Raw genomic sequence first — 20201 nt, forward strand, 5'->3', positions numbered from 1 at the left:
TACAAACTGACAAAGTTAGCTTGTTGTCAGGTTTCAAAGTGTAGCTCTAACTGTTGATAAATACCTTACCTGGTGGAGCTGGATCTGGGAAAAGGTTGACTTAAACAAAGAAAAGTCGAGTTAAAAAGAAAATCTGAAAAATACACACCTTGTTCAGAGTCACATCTTCACCACAGTGTGAGTGAGACTCCAGGCCAAAAGGTGGCGCTGCAGTCTGATTAAAACAGATCCTCCTCACTGATTCTTTAAAAGAGAAACAATAAAAGTAACGAAAGCCTCAGAGTTGCATTTAAAAACAAGAGAATAAATCTTTTTTGAGAAATTGATGCTTAATCTCAGTCTAAAAGTTTCACAAATTGTCAAAAATGTTGGTTTGAAGATTTCTGATTCAGAAATCAAGCTTCTTAAAGAGGACACTTTTTCTGCATAAACACCTGGAAACATCATGGGAGAATTTCTCTGAACAGTTGGTTCAGTGTGTGTGTGTGTGTCTGTGTGTGTATATGTGTGTATGTGTGTAAGTCCTCCTGCTCCTCCTCACTGAGCCTCACACTCCACAGAGCTCAGAGGACCAGAGAGGATCAGACTGTCTCTGCTCAGCTCCACAGGAAACGGTAAAACTTCCTCATTTCAACATTTCACAGCAAACACACGAATATTTTGCATTTACTCTGTACTCATTGGATTGAAACCTGAGGCATGCTGGGTATTGTTGTTCTTTGCAGGAGGAAAGATGAAGCTGTTGGTGTGGGTCAGTGTTCTCCTCTGTCTGTACGCCGGTCATCTCAGCGGTGAGTCTTTAAAAAGTAAAACTGATGAAGAAACTTCCTTCATCAGTTTTATTATGGGAAAGAAAAGTTGATGCCGTAATTATTTCTTAATTTTTTTATTATTTCTCCACATTTCAGCGTGCCCCGTTCTGTAGCTGCATTTTTAGGAGCTTATTTGTTTTTGACAGCTGCATGTTCACAGAGAGCCTCTGTCTGAGTGTTTCCCATCACAGCAGAGCATGTGTGTGAGGACTGGACCGTAGTAATGTTTGAGGAGGGAGCAGGTATCCAGCCGTCCTCTGGGACACAGAGATCACTTTTCTGAGCCTGAATCCCGTCTTTGTGCTGAGGGAAAACCTGGAATGTTTGGGAATGTTAATTTTTCTCTCCTTCCTCCTCACAGAGGCCAGAGTCGTCCCTGAAGGAGGTACAGTAGATTCAAACGCCTCTGTGTTTGGAAAAAGTCACATTTTAAACCATAACCCTGAGGTCAAATCAACTCCCTGTCTCTCCTCCTCTTCAGTCCCGTACGATGAACCTCCAGCTGTCCCCTACTGGCCGTACTCCACCTCTGACTTCTGGAACTACATCGAATACTTCAGATCCATCGGCGCCTACAACCACATCAACGAGATGGCCCAGGCCTTCTTCGCCCACCAGCACCTGGGGGACACGCTGGGATACGAGACCAATGCTGGACATGAGCACTGAGAGGAGCTGGACGGAGCCAGGAGGGACAGGAGGAGCTGCTCAGAGCATTTTCTGGATTATTAAAGATTAATGACGACAAAAATTCACTCTAAGACAGAAGAGGCATGGGAAGTGTTTAACTGTTTGTAGCTTAGACATAAATACAGAGGTAATGTAGAGTGTAGACCCTCAGTAAACTGTTTATAATCATGCAAAAATCTTAAAATGAATTAAAAATAAAGAATGTCTTTGAAATGATATGATTCTCATTTATAAGTATTGAGCATGTATTATCCTACTTTAAGCTAAAATGACAAGAGATGGGACATTACTTTCAGTATGTCAGATAAGAGGAAATTTACACAGTAACAACACAGTCTATTATTATTATTATTATTATTATTATTATTATTATTATTATTATTATTATTATTATTATTATTATTATTATTATTATTATTATCATTATTATTACTATTATTGTTATTAATAATAATAATAATAATAATAATAATAATAATAATAATAATAATAATAATAATAATAATAATAATAATAATAATTAATTTATGTATTTTTAATGTATTCATTTATTTATTTTTTGGAGGTCTTGGTCTAAAAGTTCACTAATAAAAAAGTCTTATAATAATTAAGTCTGACCACAGCTAAAAAAAAAAAAAAAAAAGACTTAAAAAAGAAATAGAAAAGGAAATGAATGAATGAATGAATGAAAGTTTATTTTGAAAATGTAGAAGAAGAATAACGTTACAGACACAGCCAACGAAAGAAAGAAGAAAAAAAATATATATATATATAAATAATAATAATAATAATACTAATAATAATAATAATAATAATAATAAGAAGAAGAAGAAGAAGAAGAAGAAGAAGATTTTAAATCCCTGATTTACAAGAAACATTTTTTTAGAAACAAAAACTTTAAACTGGATTAATTTGAATTAAACTGTATTGTTCCTAATTTTAGGCTATTGTAAGGTATTATTTAGGTGATTAATCCCTTAAACCAAAGGAAGGAGTCAAAGAGTATTTTTTAAAGGAGAAATCTGTTTTTTAAACTGAAGACATCGGAAACTGAGCCGAGTTTTTATCAGCGGAACCTTTAAGAAAAGAGCGCCCCGGCCCCCGGCTGTGCTTTAAACCAACCCGGACCCATTTCGCTGTTACACGCTGCTTTGTTTACGTGTGTTGAAGCTAACAGGGTCTCTTTCAGACTTCTTGTTTTAACATTTAGAGCTGCTGAAGTGAAAAAATGAAACCTGCTGTGGACGAGATGTTTCCAGAAGGAGCCGGACCCTACGTGGACCTGGATGAGGTACTTTAACACAGGAGTTAACACCCGGACCGGAAGAACCACAGGCTGAAGCTACGGTTAGCTTAGCATAGTGCTATGAAGAGTGATGAGATAGTCGGAGTTTCGGTGATAGTTTTACGTTATTAATTGATAAAGTTACGAGTTAAAAAGACATTTAGAGATAGATTTTACGTCTTCGTCTCAGCCAACACAAGAGTTTTTATCTTTTACTGTGTCAGAAACAATAACGGCTGATTAAGTGACATCCTGTTTACTGTTAGTGAAGTCTGGATACACAGAGGAGGCCAGTATCGACCTCTGGAGTCTGTAACTCCTGATCACGACTAGTTTAAATGTTTTCTCTGAGCTCAGCAAATATTAGATGAAGTGATTCCTTCTGTTTTTATCTGCTTTAAACTTTAATATTTGGTTTGTCCGCGTTTCGCAGCAGTTACAGCTGTACATGTCTCTGACATAGTGTCAGTATCTTTCCTGACAGCTTCAACACTCATGTTTTCCCGGGATGGGTCCGAGATCTGGACCTGAGGAGGTCCAGTCCATCATTTTTAATGTTCTTTTTTATCAGGGAAATTAAAAAAATCTCCTTATGATGGCTCTGTTCTATGGTTCATACCTCACCAGGATGACTGTGGAGATATTTCATTCATAGTATGAATATTTTAATTCAAAGAAAAATCTGAACCCCCTCAAATATGGCAGGTATTTGAACCATTTTTGCCACTGCTGTAGATCTGAAAAAAATCTAAAATTGTATAGATTTTTGAGAGCTCAAACAGGATACATCAAGATCCCATTTTAGTGGTTTAAAATACATTAACCAAATTTTTATTGAGCTAAATCTTAAATTAAGCCAACGTAGTTGCTTTCAGACTTGAAAATTAAAAAATGTTTTTTTATTAAAGCAATATTTGTTTTACTTATTAAGAATATTTTGTAGAAGTCGCCTGACAGGAAAAAATAAAGTGTGTGTGGAAAAAAGTGATTTCAGTTTGTTGACGGTTGCACTGCTGTGTGTTGACAGGCAGGGGGCAGCAGTGGCCTACTCATGGACCTGGCAGCCAATGAGAAAGCCGTGCACTCGGACTTCTTTAACGGTGAGTGTTGGTCTTATTCCCTCTATTTTTATGTTAATTTACTGTTTTTTCTTTTTGACCCTTTGTGCCACCCTTACTCTTAACACTCCTGAAACATCAGAGGGTGTGATTCCTGTCGTAACTTCTCTTGGAAATGAGATTGAACAGGTCACAGGGTTAATCCTAAAACATCAAATGAAGTTAAGATAGAAATCTAAGTTTTAATCTCTTAAAAATGGACTGGTTTTTCTTTTACCAGCAGAGATGTTTAATAAACTGTGTCTGCAGAGCCGCAGGCTGCAGTTTCAGGAACATCCATTTCCGTCACCCATCGTGACGCAGCGATCTCTGAAACACAGTCCTTGGTGATTCAGTCATGCGTGCATCAGGTGGTGCCGTCGTGAACAGCGAAGGTTTTAGCGCTGAATGAGCAGACACGTTTTCTAAAGAAGGCTTGTAACGTCAGAAAAACACTGAAAACTTAATAACACTAATCTCTTTTAACGCTGCATTAATGTAATTAGCAGTGTGAACACTGAGCTTTAAATTCCTTGATTTGTGTCTTTGCTGAAACTAAAACAACCCAAACCACAGAGCACGGTGCAGCTAAACCAGCAGAGAAACTCATTTTCTGACTGATCCTCTCTGACACACAGGGCTGTGCTGACGAGCCTTTAAGGCCTTAAAGTGTTAATCACTGGAACAAGATGACTCTTATCTTTGGTTTCCATCTGCTCTCTGGCTCTTTACCCACATTTATTAATAGACACCAGCAACTTACACATGAACGCCGTCCACGTTATCTGAGCGCGCAGCAACAAAAGGAGAATCTGGGCTAAGACAAATCCCTGTCACTCAGAGGAAGCCCTCACTGGCTCTTTAAAGTGTCTGTGTTAAACTGAATGTTTCAGCTCTTAAACAAAGAGGAAACATGTCCGTCCATGCAGCGCTGCGCTAACAGGAGCCTGAGACTCTGACGCTCAGGAAGAGTCGAATGTTTGTCGTCAGGAAGTGAAGCAGAGAAACAGGATTACTGACACGCTCCAGTGTGAGCACATCATCGGGTTTCTCTTCTTTTAATTAACCCTCAGAAATCCTCCTGTTCCCTGTAAACACCAGTTTATGTGTTTCTCTCACACGTAAACACACACACACACACACACACACAGAAGACACACAAAAAACACAAAGCTAATCGCTTTCCCGTCTTGCAGCGTCGGCTGCAGGCGAAAACAATTTTTGGCTCAGCAGCTCCTGACCTAGAAAAGAAAAAAGCTGATTGTTAAAAAGGAGGAGAGGAGAGGAGAGGAGAGGAGAGGAGAGGAGAGGAGAGGAGAGGAGAGGAGAGGAGAGGAGAGGAGAGGAGAAAGGGAAGGAGAGGAAGAATAAGGAGGGAAAGGAAGAGAAGAGGAGATGAAAGGAAAGGAGAGGAGATGAGACCAGAGAAGGAGAGAGGAGAAAATAGTAGGAAAAGGTGGGAAGAGGAGAGGAGGAGAGAAGGACAGAGGAGAGGGGAGAAGAGAGGAGAAGAGGAGAGGAAAGGAGAGTGGAGGAAAAGAGAGGAGGAATGGAAAGGAAAGGAAAGGAAAGGAAAAGAAAGGAAATGAGAGGAGAGAAAAGGAGGGGAGAAGAGGTGAGGAGAAAAGTGAAGTGAAGGAGAGGAGAGGTAAGGAAAGAAAAAGGGAAGGAAACGACAGGAAGGGAAACAAAGGGAGGAGATGAGTAAAGAGGAGAGAAGAGAAGAGAAGCAAGGAGAAGAGAGAGGAAAAGAGGAGAAAGGAGGTAAGGAGAAGAGTTAAGTTAAGTGAAGGAGAGGGGAGGAGAGAAGGGGAGAGGTAAGGAAAGGAGAGGAGGAGAGGAGAGGAGGAGGAAAAAGGAGAGAAGAGGAGACGAAAGGAAAGGTAAGGAAAAGAAAGGAGGAAAGGAAAGGAAAAAAGAAAAAAGGAAAGAAAGGATAATGGAAAGGAAAGGAAAGGAAAAAAGGAAAGGAAGGGTGAGAGGATGAGAGGAGGAAAAGGAAGGGAAAGGAGGGAAGAGGAGAAGGGGAGGAGAGAAGGAAAGAGGAGAGGAGCAGAGAAGGGGAGGAGGAGGAGAGAAGGGAGGAGAAAAGAAAATGGAAGTAGGAAAGGAAAGGAAAGGAGGAGAGGAAGAAGAAGGGGAGAGGAAAGAAGAGGAGAGGAGAGGAGAGGAGAGGAGAGGAGAGGAGAGGAGAGGAGAGGAGAGGAGAGGAGAGGAGAGGAGAGGAGAGGAGGATATTAAAGAGAGTTTATGGCTGCAGTCAGACTGAGACTCAGCGGGACGCCTCGCCAGTCAGCTGCTTTGAACCCACACACACACACACACACACACACACACACACACACACACACACACACACACACACACACACACACACACACACACACACACACACATGTTTACTCTGGCTCTGTATCACCTGGGATGTTAGCAGCTGGGTCTCTCTTGGTGAAACGTTTGTCGTGGCTCTGACAGGAAAACTCCTGAAGTCTCTGTGAGTTCGTCTATAAACGAACGGACACAGAAACAGAAACAGAAACAGACACAGAGATCCCAGGGTCTGACGACAGAGACAAAACCAGGAGAATACGTCACATACGTGTGTGTTGATAAACTCCTCCCTGAGCTGCTGTGGAGAATATCAAACACTGAGGTTACCGGGCCGTACACATCTTTACCTCTGCTTCAGAGTCCAGCACCCAGGTTCAGGACCTGAAAACACAAGCAGGAACTAACATAGGGGTCTCTGTGCTCTCTGAAAACGGTTCCTGGGACCTAAAGTTGTGGTTCCTCAGGGTAAAGGTGGTTTTATTTCTGGTGCTGTTTCCTGCTGTGGGGGTGAGGACCTGACACCCTGAGCTTTGGTCTTTTCAGGACTCATTAGCGTCTGATCACAGCCCGCTGTCTGTGGCGTGGACGCTCCAACGCGGCGTCTGGCTGTTTGACAAAGGTCAGCTCTGAAAGTCCGTCTCAGGGACCAGGCTGTCTGAGAGGGTCTGGCTTGTTTTTAGTTATTACAGTTGCAAAGGGTTATGGGTAGCTGTGGGGCAGGCTGTTTGTGCTGCCTGCCCCTGATTAGGCTGAACACAGGAATGTCCCGTTCCTGGAAACCACACAGACATGAAAGACAGCGATCCCAGAGCCCGGGGAGCGCCCAGCTCCAGCCGCCGACGTTCAGCTGGTTGGTGGAAACACACCAGGAGACGACTGCTCCATGGAGCGTCAGAGCTGCACGCACAGAGTCAGAGCTGCACGCACAGAGTCAGAGGTGCACGCACAGAGTCAGAGCTGCATTCACAGAGTCAGAGCTGCACGCACAGAGTCAGAGCTGCACGCACAGAGTCAGAGCTGCACGCACAGAGTCAGAGGTGCACGCACAGAGTCAGAGCTGCATTCACAGAGTCAGAGCTGCACGCACAGAGTCAGAGCTGCACGCACAGAGTCAGAGCTGCACGCACAGAGTCAGAGCTGCACGCACAGAGTCAGAGCTGCACGCACAGAGTCAGAGCTGCACGCACAGAGTCAGAGCTGCACGCACAGAGTCAGAGCTGCACGCACAGAGTCAGAGCTGCACGCACAGAGTCAGAGCTGCACGCACAGAGTCAGAGCTGCACGCACAGAGTCAGAGCTGCACGCACAGAGTCAGAGCTGCACGCACAGAGTCAGAGCTGCATGCACAGAGTCAGAGCTGCACGCACAGAGTCAGAGCTGCACGCACAGAGTCAGAGCTGCACGCACAGAGTCAGAGCTGCACGCACAGAGTCAGAGCTGCATGCACAGAGTCAGAGCTGCACGCACAGAGTCAGAGCTGCACACACAAACAGCTGCTCTCAGACGTCCAGGGAAACATGTCTGTGTTCCTGCAGTAACGAGCTGAACATGTTCAGGAAGACGTGTCCCTGAGACACAGACAGCTCCAAAGGTCAGGGGACAAACTTACAGCCTGTTGGTGTCTGATCAGCAGCGTTTGATCCAACATGAATCTCTGAAAGGCCACGCTCCACGCTCCACGCTCCACGCTCCACGCTCCACACAGACGCTCTGCACAACATGCTGGTCCATAAACCAGTCACTGTCAGCTGATCAGGGTCACATGATGCTGTCAGGACGCGAGCTGAGGTGAATAAATGAGACAGAAATAAAACTTCAGGACATTAAATCAGACGCTGCTCACTGAAACTATGAAAAATGAAACGTAAAAGATGTTGAAAGTATGTTTCATATATTTAACAATAATTCCTCAGACTCCGCTCTTTAATTTCACCACAAAGACAGAAAATAAAGACAAGAGAAAGAAAGGTAAAAGAAGGCGTCCTTTCAGCTCATTTTCAATGTATTACTCCATGTGGGATGATTTTTAATATGAAGGGGGTTTTTTTTACATTAAAAAATCTTAAAACTCAAGTTTCAAACTTTTCTAAGGTCAACAACACAAACTGGGAAAATTCATGAATTTATGAGGACATTAGAGGATGAAAATGTGCTCTGCCAAAAACTATTTTTCTCCTTTATAACTTAAAACTTTGAATTAAACTTAATCCTTATTAAATTTATAATATTTAATTATTTTTATTTTTAAAAAAATAATTAAATTATCAAATTTTTATGTTTTTTCTTTATTTTTTTTTAAATAATTAAATTGATCAAATATTTATTTTTTTTTTATTTTGGAAAAACACTTAAAATTATCAAATATTTAAGTTTTTTTTTTTAATAATTAAATTGATCAAATATTTAATTTCTTTTATTTTTGAAAAATAATTAAATGTATCAAATATTTAATTTTTTTTTTTTTAATAATTTGAAAAGCCTATTTATTAAATGATGCCACAATTCTATAACATGGGAAATTGTCCCATCTCATATTTTGAAAAAAAAAAAAACTTTTATCACATAATTTACTTTTTTCTATATACACAAAATTATTAATCAAATTTCTTTTGATGCATTTTATTTTTTTTTCAGGGTCTGATTCTTTGAAGAAAAAGGACAGAAGCAAACTGCTTTAGAAACATCACACAGAACTATTTTGCTTATTTTTCCTCAGATCTTTCAGTTAAGTACAGTCCTAATAAAAAAACATCTAATATTTAATTTTTTCATTATTTTAACCTTTTTAATTTCCTTTATGTTTTTAAAGAGGTTTTAAAATTCAGAAATGTGAGTGTGATGTGTTTTGATGTAAAATGGGAAATTGTCCCATCTCATGTTAAACAGTGGAAATGACAAATTGAATAAACTTTTTCCAAAATTAACTCTGAAATTAGAGAAATCAGGATTATATTGTTCTGTGACTGCTTTAAAAACTGTGATTTTAATGAGACCAGGTGGGACATTTCTGTTAAGCTGAAAGTGTCAGAAATTAAGAATCTGACTCTGCAAAAAAAAAAAAAAAAGCATCAAAATCATTTTTTCATTGTCAAAGCCCGATGTATTTTAAAAATATCCACATATAAATATATATATTATATTTCATTTATTTAATTAGGGCCTAAGTTGATTCAAAAACTTGAGCAAAAAAATAGAAACAAAATATTATTCTGTTCTGTTTTTGAAGCAGTTTTTGGTGGTAAATGTTCACGCCTCAGTGTATCTTTGACCTTAGAAAAAAAAAGTTGAATTTTCATATTTTTCATGAGAAAAACTTGTTATAAAGTAACTCTCCACGTGGAGCAACACAACCAGAGTTTTGGTCAAAACTGGAGGAAAAAATGAGCCGAACAGACCAAACAGGGTCACGTTCATAAACATGTTTCAGCTTTAAATTTCATTACAGAGACAAAAATCAGACAAGAGAGGAACAGTGACAGGAAGAGGACGAGATTTATTTTGATAAAGATTTCTCTTTTCTACTGGTGTTCAGGATTCCTCACTCAGAAACACTTCCTGTTGAGTTTTTATTGTTTTCATGTAAAATGAGCAGAGAGACGAGCTGCTGGGACAGACAGAAACCGTGCAGAGTGCCTGGACCAGCTGGACTCGGTCTGACCCCTCTCTCCTGTTTCTGTCTCCTCTGCAGACTTTGAGGATCTGTTCGACGACGACGACCTGCAGTGACACCTCCTCATCGCCTGAACGCCTGAACGCCGGCCTGTGTGTTTTACTGTGAACGTGTAAATAAGAAAATGTAAACGTGCTGATTCTGACACATGCTCTGTCTTATTTAACCCCTCACACACCCCTCACACACACACCCTCCCCGCCGCTCTCCAATAAAGACCGCCTGTGTTTCGGTAGCGGAGCCGTGGTCTTGCTGAACCAGGTGTCTGTGAATTCTGAGGATCCCTCAAATTCCTGCTCCAGAGAAAATTATGAGTATGGTTTTGGTGTCGTCGTGTTTGAATCTGCTCGCGGCTGGATTGCAGGTTTGCGGTCTCTGTGAAACACCTGTTGGCTCACGTTAATTACATACGAGATACAGTGTTAACATGAGCGCTCAATCCTCAGCCGGGCCTCCACGGGACGGGACAGGAAAACAGAGGGAGGGTGTAAAACACGTGGAAATGCTGAAAAGAGGTGAAGAAGAGGAGCAAAGTGAGGCTGTAAAACCAGAGAAGAAGAGACTCAGACAGAGCTGTACTCTGACTCACCTGTGCACTGTCTACAGGTGTGCTCTGTCTGACGCTCAAAATCTAAAAACCACATCAGGGCGAAAACTTCTGCAGAAAATATTTTGAGGTTTCTGAATCGTTTTGACCTGAAACACCTCAGTGTACATACTGGAGCTTAACAACCCCTATGAAAACAGCACAGAACAGCAGGTGTGAGCGTGATTGATTGGTTAAAAGTGGGCGGGGCTTAACACAATCACTGTTTAAAGAAAATCATAGCTACAGGAGATGAGGAGGATGAGCTGCTTCCTCTTCCTCCTTCTTAAAGAAACATCACAGGTTAGAGGAGCAGTGCGTAGAAATGATCATGTTAGCGTCATGTAGCAACTCTCAGCTTCTGCAGATCACCAGGATCCTGCAGGTGGCGTCATTTCCTCCGATCCTAATGATGATGTCTTTAATGCTAATGCTGGAAAAACCACAGGCAGATATCTCCATAAAGCTCCTCCCCCTCTGATAGCTCCATGAAGCTCCTCCCCCTCTGATAGCTCCATGAAGCTCCTCCCCCTCTGATAGCTCCATGAAGCTCCTCCCCCTCTGATAGCTCCATGAAGCTCCTCCCCCTCTGATAGCTCCATGAAGCTCCTCCCCCTCTGATAGTTCCACAAAGCTCCTCCCCCTCTGATAGCTCCACAAAGCTCCTCCCCCTCTGATAGCTCCATGAAGCTCCTCCCCCTCTGATAGTTCCACAAAGCTCCTCCCCCTCTGATAGCTCCATGAAGCTCCTCCCCCTTTGATAGTTATTCTTTAACTTCTTTTTCACTTCTTTTTTTCTTGTCATTCTTGTTTTTTAGCTCCTTTTTCCTTCTTCTTCTTTTATTTTTTTTTCTTCTTCTTTTTCTTCTTATTTTCTTCTTCCTTGTTTTTTTTTCTTCTTTTTCCCTTTTATCTCCTCCTCCCTTTTCTTCTTCTTGTTTTTAGTCTTCTTCTTCTTCTTCTTCTTCTTCCCCCTCTTCTTCTCCTCCTGATTTCCAGGTAGATTTCAGGACCAGGCTCATATTAAAAACCACATTTCGCTCTTTCTGTCCCCAGAAATCTACCGTAGACAAACATGGCCGTTAGTTATGCCTGTGTCTGTGAAGAGGACCCAGAGTCATTTAAACATAGCATGTTTTTTTCTGACTGAACAAAAACGAAAAGTAAAGTTTTATGGGGATTATTGTTCACTTATATTAAACATTAGCTCAAACGCTGACAGCTCCTACGGACTGCTCCTTTAGGGTTTATATTTTTATTGTGTGTACAAAAAGAGCAAAAGGCACTTCGATAGTCAAAAGCACACTGATGTTATCAATTAACATGTTTGTGTTCATGATTTAGTTTAGATTTATACATTTTAAGAGTAGAGAACAAACACACACACAAAAAAGAGAAAGACAAAAACAAATAATACATATACATACGGACTGCTCCTTTAAGGTTTATGAAGAAGATCAGAAACAATCACCTTTCACCTCATTCAGGGCATTTTAGATCAAAGAGAGGAGCTGAACTCAACGAGCAGAAGTTTCACACGAGTAAACTAAAAATCATTTTAAAGCTCTGGAGATAAAGAACAGGAGAGTGAGACGCCTGAGAGCTTCATTTTTGGCCTCTTCATGTTGAGTTCATGGTCTGTGTTTGGTTATTTCTCAGTTCTTAATCCAGATCAGTCTAACGTGGTCAGGGGGTCAGCTCTCAGCAGCTACAGAGGAAAACCTGATCACAGTGACCCGGGTCCATGGAGACGGCTCTGAGACACCGTCCTCCCCTCAGACCCGGGTCGTCCTCAGCCCGTCAGGACTCAGAGCATCACCCCTTACTGCAGGATACAGGTTCATTCATAGACCCAGAAGCTGGACTCTCCAGACCCCCAGACCTGCTGATCCTGCTCCACTCTGCAGCTTCAGGGACTCAGGGACCCTCTGAAACCACGGAGCCTGAGCCTGACGGGGCGGCGTGCCTCAACAGCTGAAGAGACGAGGAAACTGTAGATTAACAAATTCCTCATGTGTGGACCAGCTGTCCTCTAAGTGTGTGTGTGTGTGTGTGTGTGTGTGTGTGTGTGTGTGTGTGTGTGTGTGTGTGTGTGTGTGTGTGTGTGTGCTCAGGTTTAGACACAGGCTGTGGTTTGGCCCTCTTTGAGGGTCTCTGAGAACTGCTTATGTGGCACCTCTGCCCCCCCCTCTCTCATTATTTCCTGCTCTTTCTCTCGTCACGTCTCTGTGTTTCCTGATTTTTTGAAGAGTTTCATCAGAAAAACAAAACTGTGACTCTGGTTCTGGATCTGACTCTGGTTCTGGTTCTGGTTCTGGTTCTGGTGGTGATGAAGGATTCATTAATGAACTTTAAGAAAAAAAAAAACTTCTCAGCATCTTTTTCCACGTCTCCGTCTCCGCTCTGGGCCCGCCCACCTCCCCCTCTTCCTGTCTTTAATTAGGCCTCCTCCAATCAGCTCAGACCTTCTGGAGGGCTTCCAGCCAATCAGGCGTCTTGTTGCGGTGGCCCTTGACCCCCTCAGGTGGATCCCTGCCTCTGTGTGTGTGTGTGTGTGTGTTAATGAGGGCTTGTTGTGGGTGTGTGTTTGGTTTAAAACCCCGGCCCGGTCCCTCCGTCAGGGCAGACCTCAGGGACAGGGTGCAGCATCACACACACCTTCACACACACACACTGACACACTCTGAGTGTTTGAGCCCAGGTGGACCGAGTCCTGAAGCTTCATCTGAGTCCACACCTGGATCAGACGCGCCGAGGAAGAACCACAGGTGAGTGTGTTTACTCAGGTACTTCCAGGGATTCAAGGTCAGGTTGGAGTCAAGTTTGGGCTCCAGACACACCTGGTCTGAGGTTTACGAGGAGCCAGGAGCCGCAGGGACCTGTTTGTTCAGCTGAGACCGCTCCAGGTTAGAGTCTGAACCAGGTCCTTTGTAGAGACCACTGGTCTCAGATCTCCCTGCAGGACTCGTGGCTCAGATCTGTTTTAGAGGAAACGTCTGAAGCTTTTCTGAGTCTCTGCAGCATCCAGAGTCCAGAGTCCAGAGTCCAGAGTCCAGAGCTGAACGAAGAGAAACAAGACGCTGATTTTTACAGATTTCACCAGATTAAAGCTGCAAGTACAGCATCACCTGAGTGTGTGTGTGTGTGTGTGTGTGTGTGTGTGTGTGTGTGTGTGTGTGTGTGTGTGTGTGTGTGTGTGTGTGTGTGTGTGTGTGTGTGTGTGTGTGTGTGTGTGAGAGCAGGAGAGCGGAGGAGGAGAAGTCATGGCTGGAAGGAGGAAAACCAGTTTCTCTGCCGTGTTGGTGGCCGCTCTGCTGGCTGTGATGCTGCTGCCCGGTGAGTACGATCAGAAAACACACGTGATGGTGATTTCACAGGGAGCTGAAACACACACACGCCAACACCAGAGCAGGTCGGAGTCAACAGGCTGTGAACACAAGTTTCAGACACAATGCAGAAAAATGTATCATCAGACGTTAAAAGATTCAGCGCAGAAAAACAGGGGACAACGTGTTACTGTTTGTGCTGCAGGTCAGAGACATTTTTCAGCTTCTGTTGGAAAAAAAATAAAAAACACATTTGAAGATATTAAAAAAGAATTTAAGGAATAAAATGAGAAAATATTTTTAGTAAAATAAATACTCAAAAGTGCAAGTTTATAATAACAGATGAGCTCTGCAGAGGTAAATTTAATTTATTTTTAATATTTATATTATTTTATTTTTTTAAAAAGTGTAATTAACTTTTTATTCCTTTAGTTTTTTTTTTACGAAACGAAAACATATGATTGGACATGACATAGACAGCACAGAAAATCTATAAAAGTATAATATTATTAAAAATATACATTAAAACACTACTGACAGCACTACAACAACAACAATAAATTATTAAAAGATTAAAAAAATCTGAAAAAAATGTAAAAATTTAAATTAAAAAAGGAAAAATATATCAAATTAAAATAAAAAATAGAAAAAATATAAATATATGAAATTTGAATTTTAAAAAAATAATAAATAAATATATAATTTAAATAAAAAGGTAAAGAATTGGAAAAAATATAAAATTTAAATTTTAATAAAGGAAAAAAATATCAAATTTAAATAAATGCAGAAAAAATATGTAAAATTTAAATTTTAAAAATTCAAATCAAAAGAAATATATAAATTTAATTTAAATAAAAATAAAAATAGAAAAAAATACATATATAAAATTTAAATAAAAAGGACAGAAAATCTTTATTTAACCAGAGTTGTTGAGAAAAGAAGTTACACCCTTGATTTGACAATTTATTTTGTTTTTATTTTAGATTTTTTCCAAATTTGTAAGGTTTTTTTTTCCTCATTATTTCTTTTTTTGTTTTTCTAAATAAACATTTTTAACCAGTCAATCACAACTGAAAAGATCATTAAAAACTTTCAGAGTTCCTGAAGTTGTTCCATGTTTCTTTATGAAACTGGACTGAGAAGCTGCTAAAATGTTGGATGGCAGGAAATTTTTTTAACTGATCTCTGATAAAAGTTTCAGCACAGGTGGATGTTTTAAAATAAAAGCAAAGTTTATGAAAGAGAAAAATGATCTTAGTAAAGTTTAATGCATGATTAAAAATTTAACTGAAAACTTTATGGATCAAACTTTATTTTCTGATTCAGAAGCAGCTTGATGTGTTTTGTCTTCCTCATCGTGTTAACTCTTTCACAGCATCAGCCTCTCTGCTCCTCTGCTCCTCTGCTCCTCTGCTCCTCTGCTCCTCTGCTCCTCTGCTCCTCTGCTCCTCTGCTGAGTTACACCTCCTCCTCAGAGATAAATCTGATTTCAGTCGTAGCTCCTCACTCAGATCCACGAGGTCCCGGGCTCAGGGTCTCGGCCCTGCACCGGGTCAGGGTCAGAGGTCGTAGCTCGTCTCTGCAGCGTTTCTGTCCCGATGTGTCTCTGCAGCCTCCTCCATAACTCAGACTGCGCCTCCTCCACCTCCTCTTTGCTCCCGGCTGACAGATTTACAGCAGCACTTTATCGCTCCTCTAAAGATGGTTTTTAAAATCACACGTCCTCATGTTCAAAAGGAGGAAGAAAGAGGAGGAGGAGGAGGAGTTTCTTTCATCGCCCTGCTCCTGTAAAAAATGAGTAGCTGTCAGCATCACCTCCTCCTCCTCCTCCTCCTCCTCCTCTGCCCTCCTAAAGCGCGGCTGTTTCCAGATGTGCCAGCTCCTTTTTTACGGGCTCGTAAAGACGCAGAGACAGCATCCTCCAGCCCACCCTCCTCTTCCTCCATCACCCCGGGTCACCTTCATCCTCTGTGAGTCTGAGCTTCTTCTTCTGCAGATTCATGCTTCACGTGCGACCTTTCACGCCGCCGTGCACATCACAGCATCACACCATCGCATCACGCCATCACATCCCGCTGATTGCTTCATCAAAGCTTATCAGGAAGCGTTTTAATCAGGAGGCCGGCGTTTGGACCCCGCCTCACGTGGTTCTGACTGATCCCCTCTTCTGGGTCGGTCTCTAAACCTGCTGGCCTCGGCCTCTCCCTCTGGAAGACATTAACACCTTTTCCCTGCGGAGATGAAAGAGCGGGAGCAGAGCTGAATCTGCTGTTCCCCGAGCGGCATGGGGTCACACACAGGAACAGGAACACACACATGAACACACACAAGTGCAAACACAGCTCTTTGGAAACACAGCGAGGGGTCTGATGTTACAGCTCCATCATAAAATCTACAAAGAGCTGCAGAGCTGCAGGCCCAGCCAATTACCTCCACCTGTACCAGGAGAAAGAGGAGGAGGAGGAGGAGGAGGAGGAAGAGGAGGAGGATCATCTGATAAAAACAGAAAGCATAAACATCTGTTTTTGTTTCCCTGTGTTCTGCAGCGCTCCTGTCGGCAGGGCCAGTCGTAAAGAAGCAGAAAAGAGACGGTAAATATGAGAGCTTCTTTCTCTGACTTCATCCTCACGACGTCTGAATAACTTGTTGAAGTCGCGACAAAGTCTGACGTCCAGTGTGTCCTCTCTCTGTCTCCGTCCTCAGCAGGAGGAAACATCCGAGAGACCGCCGCCGCCGCCGAGCTCCACAGGAGACTGATCCGTAACCGCAGGAACATCAGCTGGTACAAACAACACTCAGACTTCTGGGGATGGTACAAGTTCTTCACCGAGAACGGAAACCAGGAGGCAGTGAGTGCTCACACACACACACACACACACACACACACACACACACACACACACACACACAAACACACACACACACACACACACACACACGAAAGGAAAGGTAAAGAGTTTTTTAAAGAGTGTATCAGTAATGAAACGCCAAGTGAAAGAGCGGGCCTCAAACACAAAGGTCTGACCGTGGCTCCGCCCCCCACAGGCCTCCACTGCACTGGCCAATCAGAGAGCAGCTTTCAGACAGAGGCTGGAATAAGGGTTTTCTGAAACAACAGGAAGAGAAAAGTAGAAAATTAAAGATTCTACGGGTATGGAGTAGAGAGATACCAAATTAGAAAAATAAATCTATAAAAGAAGAAAATAAATAAATAAATGAATTAATAAAGAAATTATATAAGAATCTATAAAAAAATAATTAAAAAATGAATCAATAAATAAATTATATAAGAAACTAAAAAAGAAAAGGCTAATAAAAGTTTTGATATAAAGACAAATCAAAAAATAAATAGAAAAGTGCTTCATAAAAAAACAAAGAAAGAAAGAAAGTAGCAATATAAAGTAATATTAATTAAAAATAACAATAATATAATAATATTATTATTTATTTAATACTTTTATAGATTTATTTTTGTAATTTGAAACTCTCACTACTCCTTATACGGGAGCTCCAGAGGGACAAATCAAAGAGCAAGCACAATGCCCCCTCTATAAGTCCATTTTTAAACATGACTCGTTCCTCTCAGACTGAAGGAGCCCCAGCCCTGCAGATCCTCTAGAGTCCCTCAAGACCCGTTTACACCAACTGGTCCAGTTCAGTTTGTCTCAGTACTGCACCCATTTTATGGTGTTTCCTTTGACTTAAACCAGGAAATGTCCCCGGAGCACCGACCCGTACCGTCCCACTTTCTGGTTCCCTTCTGTTGGCGTGTCAGTTTTACTGATCTGACCCCAGAAGGTGGAGCTAGAAACACTGCAGTCTGTGATTGGTGGGAAGAACGGTCACTTCCTGTGTGACAGCGGGAATAAAAAACAACACGTGACCCTGACATGTTTAAACCTCTGGTCCACTTCCTGATGAATCACTGGATGTCTTCATCTTTGTTTCCTGCGTCACGTTTTTCTTCTTCGTTGGATTTATTAGCGTGGTGCACTGAATCACGCTGCCTTGGCATCATGCTAACGTAGCTGAAGCGGCTATCGGCATCCGGTTTAGAATCTGGCTTCACCCAGACCAGACTGTACTGATCCAAACCGGACCACTTGTTGGACTTCAGTCTCTTTAAGTCGACTGTTTTGGTTTGATCTTCCTCTTCCTGTCCCAGGTCCAGGAGATGGACCGGATCTACCTGGCCTACCTCCAGAACAAGAACCGTAACGAGGGCCGCCGCTCCTACAAAGCCTACCTGCGCCACCTGGGTGAGGTCTACAAGTCCTGTGCCGACTCTGACGACCCTAACTGCGTGGCCTCCGCCACCACCAGACCCAAACCCAAACCTGAGCCTCCAAAGCCGGCTCCCGTAAAAACCTGTGACCCCACCAAGGACGCGTACTGTCTGTACGCGGCGCTGGTCCAGGGTAAGAGTCCCTACCTGCCTCTGGTCATCCCGGCTGCTGCTCCGGCCCCGGCTCCTGTGAAGGCCCCGGCTCCTCTGTTCACCAAGGCCGCGGCTCCAGCCAAGGAGCCTCAGTCTGGATACTACTACTACGCTCCGTCCGCCACGCCGTTCCTCTCCAAGGTAGGCCCCCAGACACCCTGAACCAGGTCTGAGGTTTTCCTGAGGACCTGGTCTCCATCACGTCTCCCTCTTCCCTCCTCAGGAGCAGAAAGCCGAGCTGCTGCGGATCTGCTCGGCCGACGACGTGGAGTGTCTGCAGTACCACCTGAGAGCCGCCCACGGCTACGCCCCCTCGGCCGGTCCTCTGCCGTCCTACGCTCACCTGGGCTGTGACCCCAGCAAAGACCCAAAATGCAAAGCCAAGCTGGTGCAGAAGGCCCCCTCAGGTCTGTACCTGCAGTACCCCAACTGTGACCCCAGGAACCCGCTCTGCGCCTACGCCGCCTCCCTGGTGGTGAGACCTTTACTCTGACTCAGCAGATTTTAAACTTCCAGAAGTTTCAGATTTCCTCCTGATCACGACGTCTTTCTTTCAGGCGCCGCGTGCCCCGAACCCCCCGGCCCCTGCTGGTCCTGGATCCTGCAACCCTCTCTTTGAAGAAGGCTGTAACCCCCTCACCGCCACCAGGTTCGCCACTCCCCCCGAGTCCTACCAGTCAGAGCAGAAAGAGGAGGCCGCCGCCATCCGTGCTGCGCCTCCTGCTGCTGAGCAGAACCACGACCCCTACGCCATGTTCAGGGATGCTTATGCTAATGCTAACAGGGTTTCTGACCCGTACGCCATGTACCGTCAGCACAGCGCTCCTGCTGCTCCTGCTGCTCCTCCTGCCAATGACCCGTACGCACTCCTGCGCCAGTTCATGGCCCAGGCTCAGGCCGGCGACCCGTACGCTCCCCGCATGGAGACCGCTCCAGAGTCCAACCCCAACGACCCTTTCTCCGCCATCCGTGAGGCGGCAGCTGCCATGCACCGCCGTGGACCTCCCAACCCGAGGCAGCAGTTCCCGTTCTCCCCTCCCACTCACGAGGAGCCTCCCCGCCAGGAGGAGCGCCACCCCCTGGGCCCCCCAGGCAAGACCAAGGAGGGGTACGACTGCTACATCGGCTACGATCGGGAGTGTTTCCCCGTGAAGCCCGCCAACCCTCGCTCCGGCGTCCACCGTCAGATCCCGTACTCAGCCGAGGCCTACGAGCCGCACCTCAACGCTGACGGCACCAGAAACGGCGTCCTGGAGCCGTCCAACCCACACTGCGACCCCGAGCACGACCCTGACTGCCGCCTGCGCCGCGTGGAGCCCAAGCAGACCCAGCCCGAGCAGTACCCCGAGGAGGACCACCACCAGAGGGCGGCGGAGAGCGAGCAGCACCACGAGCAGCAGGAGCAGGACCCGTACGAGGCCGAGCCCTTCCAGAGCGGCCAGGAGGAGCCGCACGCGCCCTACCAGCCCCTGCCGCAGGGTGTGCCCAGTCTGCAGGACATCCTGAGGCGCTACGGAGACCAGTTCCCCGAGCAGGACGATCACAGAGCCTACGCAGACGACTACCGCAAGAAGTAGACGCGCTCACTCACACACACACACACACACACACACACACACACACACACACACACACACACACACACACACAGCATGCAAATGGACATGAGCACACAGCCTCCTGCGTTCCTGTAGCTTAGCCCTCATCGCCTCACGCAGCACCTCCTCCCTGGGACATGGGAGCAGCCTATGGACCCAATGAGCAAGCGCACCCCCGCGGCGCTCCCAGCCAACGGAGCATGCTCAGAAAGAAGAGTGTGATCCTGTTTTCGTCTCTGTTGCTTCACCTTCCTGAACCCCCCCCAGCTCGTCGGGTCGTCTCGGTGCCCCGCTTCACTTCTGTGTCTCTGCAGCTCACGTTATTTTACCTGTTTGTTGCTTTTTGTCTGAAGATGTATGTAAAGATT

At 44.1% G+C, this 20201-nt stretch overlaps 3 protein-coding genes across 3 annotated transcripts; all 3 read left to right on the forward strand.

Annotated features, from left to right (window-relative positions):
- Window positions 1-508: 508 nt before the first annotated feature.
- Window positions 509-1641, forward strand: otos (otospiralin). Its single transcript, XM_074693901.1, has 4 exons — window positions 509-614; window positions 726-791; window positions 1174-1197; window positions 1294-1641. The coding sequence occupies exons 2-4, from the start codon at window positions 734-736 to the stop codon at window positions 1479-1481; spliced, it is 270 nt and encodes an 89-aa protein (XP_074550002.1). The 5' UTR covers window positions 509-614; window positions 726-733; the 3' UTR covers window positions 1482-1641.
- A 965-nt stretch (window positions 1642-2606) lies between these two features.
- cops9 (COP9 signalosome subunit 9) lies at window positions 2607-11058 on the forward strand. The gene is made up of 3 exons (XM_074693626.1): window positions 2607-2793; window positions 3815-3887; window positions 9904-11058. Exons 1-3 carry the CDS (start codon window positions 2731-2733, stop codon window positions 9939-9941), a joined length of 174 nt encoding a protein of 57 aa, XP_074549727.1. The 5' UTR covers window positions 2607-2730; the 3' UTR covers window positions 9942-11058.
- Window positions 11059-12753: 1695 nt separating this feature from the next.
- Window positions 12754-19865, forward strand: and1 (actinodin1). Its single transcript, XM_074693664.1, has 7 exons — window positions 12754-13239; window positions 13714-13807; window positions 16344-16388; window positions 16501-16646; window positions 17963-18376; window positions 18459-18710; window positions 18793-19865. Exons 2-7 carry the CDS (start codon window positions 13735-13737, stop codon window positions 19810-19812), a joined length of 1950 nt encoding a protein of 649 aa, XP_074549765.1. The 5' UTR covers window positions 12754-13239; window positions 13714-13734; the 3' UTR covers window positions 19813-19865.
- The last annotated feature ends 336 nt before the right edge of the window (window positions 19866-20201 follow it).

This window comes from Halichoeres trimaculatus, unplaced genomic scaffold (assembly GCF_033239565.1).
Source record: "Halichoeres trimaculatus isolate MK-OKI-2021-1 unplaced genomic scaffold, fHalTri1.1 fHalTri1_scaffold_18, whole genome shotgun sequence".
NCBI lineage: Eukaryota > Metazoa > Chordata > Actinopteri > Labriformes > Labridae > Halichoeres > Halichoeres trimaculatus.